We start from the raw sequence: 9,611 nt of genomic DNA on the forward strand, positions 1-9,611 counted from the left end.
CTGTTTTGCAATGGCAAAATAATGAATGACAGTAAAAGCTGCCATGCCCTTTATATCCTTAGGAGGGGGGAGCATAAGGGCATGCAAGGCATATGCATGACTCATAATAAACTTCTATGCAGAAAGGTGTGTATAGGCCCACCATGAGTGGGTTCCACAAGTAGAGTATCTTGAACAGTTCCTATAACATGACCTTTTTTTTATCTTTTTGCCTTGCTTATAGAATTCTAGCAGATATAGAATACTAGCAGATAATGCTGGCAGGTCAGTGAATTCAGAATTAGGCTTTGCTTGTTTGGACTTTAATGGGATAGTTTACAGTATAGTGAGAACATAAGCAAGTGTTTATGTGTTTGGACCTTAACTGTACATTTACATACTGGAATATGATTTGGTTTCTCATAATTGCTTCAGTTTATAATGTTTGGGGTATAAATGCCATGTGCTAAACTAGCAATCTTTACCCTTAATTTTAATTCTATTTTAGTTTGTCTGAAAAAGGTATATAATAGTCTAATGGCAAAATTTGAACAGTTTAATAAGCAGTTCAAACAAAGTAACATACTTCTGATATATAGCGTGTGTGTGTGTATATGTATATATATGTATATATAATAGTGGAACCCAAAGGCGTCAAGTCATAATTAAGAACGACTTGTCAGTGGTTGGCACAATTGAAACACTGGTAGAGAGACAACCCCTGCTTTGGCTAAGTTAAAATTTCAACATACAGGTTTATAAATTTAATCTTTAATGTTATTATTTTTATTTCAAGAAAATGAATTTTCTTGTTTTTAGATAAAACTATTAAATTATGGAAAATAAGTGAAAGGGATAAAAGAGCTGAAGGTTATAATTTGAAAGATGAAGATGGAAGACTTAGGGATCCATTCAGAATCACAGCACTACGGGTATGTTTGGCTCTTTCTTTAGTCTGACTTTAGTTAAATTTATTTTTTTGAATATACAGTTTTACCTTTGTACTTTTTAGAAGTGATACTTGCAGGACAAATTTACATGGATTAAAACATTTTATTAGGCACTTCATATTCATGCAAAAATTTTAAAGAATTAGATGAAAAGACGCTACTATATGTTCATTAATTCAGGTACAAAATAAAGCACTGCATAGTTGGTTCCAGAAGTTTAAACACCAGACTGTTTTATTGAATCATTTGCTATATTGTGAGTTATCTTGGATATTTTGTAAACAGGAATACAGTTTTTAAAATCTGCTTAATTTTTGTATACATATTTTCCTTTTACTCCTCAGAGTTTATGGGACAGTTAAATCAATTAAAATAGAATCTTATTTTTCAGAGGATAGGTTTTAATATAACAGACTCTTAAGTTATGGTTGAACCTAAACAGGAAAACACTTTAGTTTGTTTCTCTGAACAGGCCTGTTGTGTAATTGATCCATTTCCCAACATGATAGTGTAAACATTTTTTTTCCAGTGGTAATTGACACCTTTCTTTTTTAAGCTAATACAGAAAAACTGCTATGTTGGCCATCTCGGTTCACCTGTTTCTGAACTTAACTAGGCCCACTGGATTCGGTTAGACGTTGCTTCTTTCCTCTGCTCTGGTCTGTGAATATGGCAAAGATGGATCACTTCATTGTGTGGGGGTGGAGTTTAACTGTCCTCTGCATTGTTGATATATTGCTCTTAGTCTTGGAATAGGACTTAAATGATGGAAAGAGATTTACATCAAAGTAAATTTCTCTTTTAAATTCATCGGTTGTAATTGTTGTTTTTTTAAACTTTCCTTACTTAATCTCATCAAGAGTTAGGGTTCCTTGTTCATTTGTTTGTTTTTGAATTAAAAGAATGAGATTAATTTTTTACATAAAATTATAGGGGAGCACCAGTCCTATTGTAGTTGAGAATCTATTTCTGTTTAAAGATTGACGAGAACCAGGAAGTAGTTAAGGTAAAAACCCAATAAAACCTCAATTCTGTCTCCTTTAATGCAAAGTTGCTTTTCACTTATGCCACATTGTACTTGCATTCTGCCTCTGCGCTGTACTGACTAGGAGATGACCATCCTTATCACACAGTTGCATTTAGTCCATTCCATAAAAAGAATGTGTGTTAAATTTTATACTTGCTTTTCAAATCCAGTGTAATCAGTGTCATTACTTTCACTTATCCATCATTAAATCTACAGATCATAGTTATTTGACACTGAGCTGCTAGGAACTGCTAGCATCAGAAGCCCCCCAGCACCCCCCCCCCCCCACTACCTAGAGAATGCTTTGATGAAATGAGGCATTCTGGATCTCTCCAGGTGCACAGGCACCTCTGATCACAGAAAATGGGGATCAGGTTTGTGTCTCAGAAGGCGACAGCAGAGCAAGTCACTTCATCACAATTTGAGCCCTGCCAAACTTTTCCAGCTAATCTCTCCTATTCTATACAGCTGAATCTAATATCCTGAAAACACCTAGAATGCTTGTGAATAATGTATTGTCATTTCCAGGAGGACAGGGTAAATAAAGGCTGAATGGGCATGTGTCTCAATTCTTCATTTCCTGGTTTTTAGAAATTCACACTTTTTGGAACTCTGCTTTCTGGAAGGGCGTGAGAAAACCACAAGCAACCTTTACTTTGCTTTAATAGTTTTGTCATTGAGTATTGTTTTTCATTCATCTTGACTTTACCACTTTGTTTTACTGTAGTTTTCTCCTCTAAATTTATGTAATAAATTTTAAAATTTAACTAATGTAGTGAAAAGAACAAGGAAATTTTTAAATAAAAAAAGAAATAGGGAACCTTCAGAAGCGTCTTGTACATTTTTAAATTATCTTTGCTTTGACTTCCTATTTGGTGTGTAAAAAACAATTTGGCACTAATTAAGATAAAAAATCAATAGCTCATTATATGGGCATGGTCATTTTTATTTTATTTTTTAATTTATCATTTTTATTTCCATTTTCTAATAGTTCATTCTTTAATTATTGGGTGTACTTTCCTTTTTTTAAAACCAGATTTAAAGTGTATCTATTTTTCCTGTTGGTATGCAGACTAATACACTTTTGGACTTTCTATAGGGGAAACAGTATATAAACAAAATGTTACCAAATGCTGAAAGTAAACGCATTGAATTTCTTGTGCTAATTTCATTTCTGGATGTTACATGAAAATACATTTTTCAGGCATTAGTTTCAACTTGATAGCATCTATGTAAGTGCCTATCCCCTGATAAGGAAAGATGTAAGTGAATTTTTAATATGAATCTCTTACACAAAATATCATTCCTTTCAGTTCCATGTTCCTAATCCAGGATATGTGTTTTGAATGGTGATGTGGGAAGTCAGAGTAAGTGGACAACTAGTCTTACAGAATGCATTTGAAAAACAGCTAAAAACTGTGAATTCTTTCAGTAAAGAAAAGAAGAATCAGATGTCTGTATTTTAAAGCATTTTTACTAATAGCAAATATATTATGCGTTAAAATTAATGGATTCAACTAAAATTTTAAATGATGAGTTTTTTCCTTATATGTAAAAATAGACTATTCTTGTTTCTTTTCTCGTCTCTGTTTTAGGTGCCAATATTGAAACCCATGGACCTAATGGTAGAAGCAAGTCCCAGAAGGATATTTGCAAATGCACATACGTATCACATAAATTCTATTTCAGTAAATAGTGATCATGAAACGTACCTTTCTGCAGATGACCTAAGAATTAATCTATGGCATTTAGAAATCACAGATAGAAGTTTTAGTATCCTTTTTCTGTACGAATTTTTTAACCATGTGTTTGGAATATAATAGAAGCACTTCAATTTTAATAAACTCAGTAAGCCCCTGAATACCTGAATTCTAAGCATACAGTAAATTAATTCCTAAACTGTGCTTATTTATATCTGGAAGGAAAGCAAGCATCTGGGTTTGGCCTAGTTTGATTGGGACTGCAAGAGCATGAAGTTCTGGGACCATAGCTCTTAAATGTGTTTGATTTTTCATTACATGAACTTGATCATACATTTTTAAATAAAATTACATAAAGAATTTCAGGTTACAAAAGTCTGCTCCCACTTAGCTAAAACATTTCTGTCTAATAAGTTGTCTAATATGAAGATATTTAGAATGGTATATACCAGTGTTTCTTAACACTTACTATTGTAGTACTTTTTGCTGTGGCAGCAAGCCTTCCTATCTAAGACTGAAACAACTATTTGAGATTAATTTGATGAACTGTGTAGGGGGAAAGGAAAAGCTTATATGTGAAAAGGAAAGACCTTTTGAGATATAAAACAGCTATTTAGTCAGATAAACAGAGGAAGGATATTATTTAGCAAAGATGAGTGGGTTTTATTTAAATCAGTTTCAGTACAAGTGTACTTTGGTTTTATTGAGTAAAGATTCCAGAAGATGGAAGAGGGGAAAACACTGCTTTTCTAATCCATTGTACGGTTATTTGATGCCAAAGAATTCAAAATATTCAAAATACTTTTGACCCGCTTACTTTCATCATCTTATTTTTTTAAATTGGAAACGCACACTATAGTTTGGAGATCAGATGCTTTCAGCTAGAAATGCATTTATAATTTTGAGTTTCTTCTTTCAGCCTCAGTTCAACCTTTGGCAACTGCTATACCACATCTAGAGCTGTTCTAAGGCATACTATTTGGAACAGTCCAGAATCATTTTTATGCCACATGGGCCCTTTCACCTTGTATAAATGAGCACAGATAGGATCATACTCTAGGCTTCTCTAAAAACCTGGTATTTTTTTAAACACATTTTTGCCAATTATATTAGAAATAATTAAAGCATTAACTGCTATTTGCCTTTACCAGTAATTTTCAGATATTGTAGATATTAAGCCTGCCAATATGGAGGAACTAACAGAAGTGATTACTGCTGCAGAGTTCCACCCACATCACTGTAATGTGTTTGTCTACAGTAGTAGTAAAGGAACTATTCGACTCTGTGATATGCGTTCTTCAGCTCTCTGTGATAGGCATTCAAAATGTAAGTTACCTAGGATCTCTCTTTCCCTTGCAGACTGTTTTCAGTCAAGTAAATGTACATCTTTCTAGAAAATGTGTAGGTATTCTATGTACATAAACACAAAAATGTTTAGTTCTGCTTATTGGTAAGAACTTACAAGGTAAGGGGTGGTAGTTTTGTAGAATGGAACATTTTAATTGTCTTGTTCTAGGCCATCACCAAGCAGAAGTGTAGCATGAGGCAATTGACGGTGTGACTCTGCTCCTGTTTACCCATTTATGCAGCATAAACTGATGGGAACAAGTGCTTTTGGCACCAGTGAGACCTGTCTTCTGTCCAGACTCAGTCTTGGTGCTTCTCAAAGGTATCTGCTTAACAAATGCCAGTTCAGGGCAGTTTATTGACATCTACCTTTGTGCATTAGGAACTGGGCTGAGGCTGCCAGAACCCATTTTGTTTGTTAACATTTATTGCTACTGAAATTAAATTTCTTCATAAAGGTATGTGCTGGGTTTGAAGCCAGTTCCCAGAGGTGAAAGGCCAGTGTTTTAAATCTGCTGAGCCACATAGCCTCATATAGGTGAGGAAAGCTCTTATTTTTCAGTCACAAGGAATAAGGCCTATCTTTACACCCAGCCTGCTATTGCTTAGTTAGTAATGTATAAAATATAACAGCATTAATATTATGTCAGGTAAGCTTATAGTCAATAATGATGAGGGTTTTTGAATGTTGAAGGAAAATATTTATACACTGTCAAATTTGATACTGTACAGTTACTTTTTAGACAACTTTGACATTTTGTATTACAAAGACTATGGCCAGTCTTTACTACTCATATTTATCATCTTTATAAAAATGTCAGCAGTCTACAGCATTTTATTTCTGTTTCTTTGATTTTGGATGGCTCCTTATATCACGAGGAAATTTGAATATGATTTTCAATATAACTAGGTAGTATGGTTCAAGAAAGGAGGCAAAAATATGTATATACAATTAAGGCACTAATACTTCTGTTTCAATAGATTGTCTTGTGCAAGTCATAGTCCCATATAAACTTGTACCCTGCAGCAGTGGTTCTCAGTCTTTTGATCCCAGGTTTATCTACTCCATCCCTACCCTCACATCTGCCACCCTACAACCTGCCTACTCCAGACCTGCATAACCCTGCAGCTTCATACTCTCAGGGTCTTATACCCTTTTGCCAGCATTCTGCAGAGAAACCTGAGCAAGCTCTACTTACATGAGCTCTGGGAAATAATAGCAGGCATAAACAGACTCTGCCTTAGCTAAGTGAGCTGGCCTGTCACCAGAGCTGCTGGGCTTGCCTGAAGTGCTGTGTGAAGATGGATTTGCTGATTCCCATTTTGGATGTAGTACATGCAGAGCAGCTTGATTTCAGTGTAATAATGTCTGCCACTGAACATTGGGAGGGGCAGCTGACCCAGCCCTTATATCTGCTCTTGTGGCCTACTCCTAGCACCTTTACAGACCACTAGGTGAAACACACTACAGTATCCCAAAAGTAGCAGGATACATAGTATTTTTTTTTTTGCTGATGCTAATTTCTCTTGCTGTTTCTCATTAAAAAAAGCTGTTCAAGTATGTGATAAAGGCCCAGAATAATTGGTGGGCACATTGAGAATTAGTTTATTTTTGTTTTTGTATGTACTACTTTTTCCCATTGTGATTTTTTTATCCCTGCACACTAATAGCTGTAACTTCTTGAATGCTGTACCTTAATGGAAAACATATTTGACCTTAACCTCTAGTGATTCAAGTCTACTAAAGCCCTAGTATTCTCTTTTTGAGACAGAGATCACACACAAAAAACACCACAATTTATAACGTTTTTAAGGGAATTTAATGCCACAGTTTTAATATATGTAAGTGCTGAACAGGGCTAGCTTCCTTGGAAGGTTAGTATGTTACTTTCAGTTTTATTTTCTGTCTTAATCTACAGTTTTTGAAGAGCCTGAAGATCCCAGCAGCAGGTCATTCTTTTCAGAAATCATTTCATCAATATCTGATGTAAAATTCAGCCACAGTGGTCGATATATGATGACACGAGACTACCTTTCGGTTAAAGTATGGGATCTCAATATGGAGAACAGGCCTGTAGAGACATATCAAGTATGATCTTCAGATATGTATGTGTATATATATAAATGCATCTCTTAATTTTCTTTAGATCTATCTAACATCATCTTCTGTTTCCAGGTTCATGAATATCTTCGAAGCAAGCTTTGTTCCTTGTATGAAAATGACTGCATTTTTGACAAGTTTGAATGCTGCTGGAATGGTTCTGATAGGTAAAGTTGAGTTTGAACTGATCTTAAGTTCATAGTCCTAGCTTAGCACGTGACTAATATTTAACAGTGAATGGACTTTGTGGGATGCCTTAATTTTGCATGTGCTCAAACCTCAGTTAACTAAGTGGTAATTACATATGACCCTTAATGGACTCTATTAGCATTGCAGTTGCATACAAACAAGCATTTTTTTGTTTTATTCAAACTATTTGAGAATGTTTTCCAGATTTGCTTTTAAATAAGCGCACAGTATTTTGAGAGTTCAGATTTTATTTCTGAGCTCTCTAGTAGTTTCCATCCCCAATTGTGTTAATGTTGACCAATATAAAATAGAAAAATAGGGAGCTGACTAACGCATTGTTAATCTTCTAGCTTTTCTTATAATTTATATAAATGTCTTGTATGTAAATGTGGTCAAAACAATGTAACTTGATAGCAGGATCACTTTTGAGGGTTTTTTTGGGTATCCTAGAAATGCTCCCCTGAGGTCAGGCAAGATGTCCATCTCTGGTGGCATGGGGAGAATGCCCATATCTTAGTGCCATCAAAGCCTGACATCTGCAGGCCAGATTCAAAGTTCCTGCAGATCAGATCCAGCCATACATTGCTGACCCTGACTTAGGCTGTTGCCTGTGAAAGCTTATGCCTCTCTCAGCTATTAGTTTAAGGTGCCATCCTGCCCTACTTTCTACCCCAGGATAGGTAAAAATATGAGACCTACCACAAGAGGATATGAAGGAGAATCAAGGGGCAGCTGTGACAGAGTTTATTATATTGCTCGTATAAAAACCTCACTTGGAATGCTAATAATATAACTGGCTTTCAACAAATCCCAAAAAGTGTGATGTTCGTCTGATGTCGGTCTCTTTTGTTGTTTTTGCTAATACAAGAATTGAGCAATATAGGGCAGTTTTATAAGTTGTAAAATTATCTGAAGTTTGTAATGCTTAACAAAGTAATGTGAAACAATTTGTGGCTGTTTCCCCCCATAAAAGTCTTTTTCCATTTTCTGTACCATTCCCCATACAATCAAATAAAGAGGGTTTTGATGCTGAAAAGAGTGGATTTGATTTAAATCAAATCAGTTTAAATCATGATTTAAGTCACTGATTAGGAAGCCTCAATTTAATCATTGTTTTTTACAAACAGTGCATTCTTGTTGTTTGATATCCTTTATCCGTTTAACTTCTTGAAACTGCACTTTACAGAGGTAAGGGCTGTGTGTACACAAACTTGCAGAGACACAATAGGGCTGATGGGTGGGTAATCATGTCTATTATTTCTCATCTCCATATACTGCTGTTAGTAAGGATGTTATCTGGAGACGACAAACTTTCCGTATGCCTGAAGGAGGGTGTTTGTGACTGAAAGCTTGCAAAGAACAATTTTTCCAACTATTTAGTTGGTCTAATAACATATCACATCTTCCCAAAGAACCATGTCTGCCTGTAATCTCTGGAGACACAAATCTACAGTTTGAGAACAGAAACTAAGCATCAGAGAGATGTTTAATGGGTTCTGAGCACTGAGTCCCATTGGTGGATTGGTTTTCTTTATTTTTTACTAATTTATAGAGGAGCCCTCTGGGAACGCCATACGATTGGGGCCCTAATATAGTCCATGGTCTGTTATGACCTCTTCATAAAACTTCTAAAAAGGTTCCATGGATGTATTTTCTCAAATAGAGATTATAACTTCTAATTATATACTATTCCATGATGATTTCTTTGAGCTTTAACGTATCTTAAATTAAAACTATCTTTTATATAAGTCTATTTTTTTAAATCATGTTAACAAAAAAAAATAAAAAATACGATTCAAGTAAAAAAACTGATATTTTTAATTGTTGATTTTTATCAACCCTGATGCTGAATTTATTTTCTACAGCTCCCAAATTTTAGAATGACTGTGGTGCAAATATTTTGTATCTGTAATAACTTACAGAAACTCTTCAGGAGAAATGGGGGTTTTGGCAACAATTGGGCCTTTTGGCACCTGAGAACTGGCAGTGGTCACACCTTCATCTGACTGTCACCTCTAGGCTGGTCTGGAAGGGTGGGCCAGAAAGGCCTTCAGAGAGAGGGATGTGTGTTGAAAAGGGAAGGTGTGAGGTGCAAGGATACATAAAATAGTGGGTGGGAGGAGAGAGCACTGGGAAGAACAATGGCAAATTAAGCCATAATGATGATCAGAGTTTACTGTACAAGCAAAGGGATTTGCTTATAAGGTCTGTAGGCACAGACTAAGGTAGACAGCTGAAAACAGCTTTCCATAGGGTCAGATATATCTTCTCTCTGTTAAAATCTAATGAATCAAATAATAAGCATTAATGATTTGAAA

The 9,611-nt window shown here is 35.2% G+C and overlaps 1 protein-coding gene across 1 annotated transcript in view; it reads left to right on the top strand.

Annotated features, from left to right (window-relative positions):
• PPP2R2D (protein phosphatase 2 regulatory subunit Bdelta) overlaps positions 1–9,611 on the top strand; it is a 66,768-nt gene that overhangs the window by 49,927 nt on the left and 7,230 nt on the right. The window contains exons 5-9 of the mRNA XM_019503011.1: positions 799–911; positions 3,552–3,729; positions 4,818–4,982; positions 6,923–7,092; positions 7,180–7,271. Of these exons, the coding sequence (XP_019358556.1) occupies positions 799–911; positions 3,552–3,729; positions 4,818–4,982; positions 6,923–7,092; positions 7,180–7,271 (718 nt within the window). The remainder of the gene's footprint in view (positions 1–798; positions 912–3,551; positions 3,730–4,817; positions 4,983–6,922; positions 7,093–7,179; positions 7,272–9,611) is intronic.

This window comes from Gavialis gangeticus, unplaced genomic scaffold (assembly GCF_001723915.1).
Source record: "Gavialis gangeticus isolate Ggan-Ray unplaced genomic scaffold, GavGan_comp1, whole genome shotgun sequence".
NCBI classification, from domain to species: domain Eukaryota; kingdom Metazoa; phylum Chordata; order Crocodylia; family Gavialidae; genus Gavialis; species Gavialis gangeticus.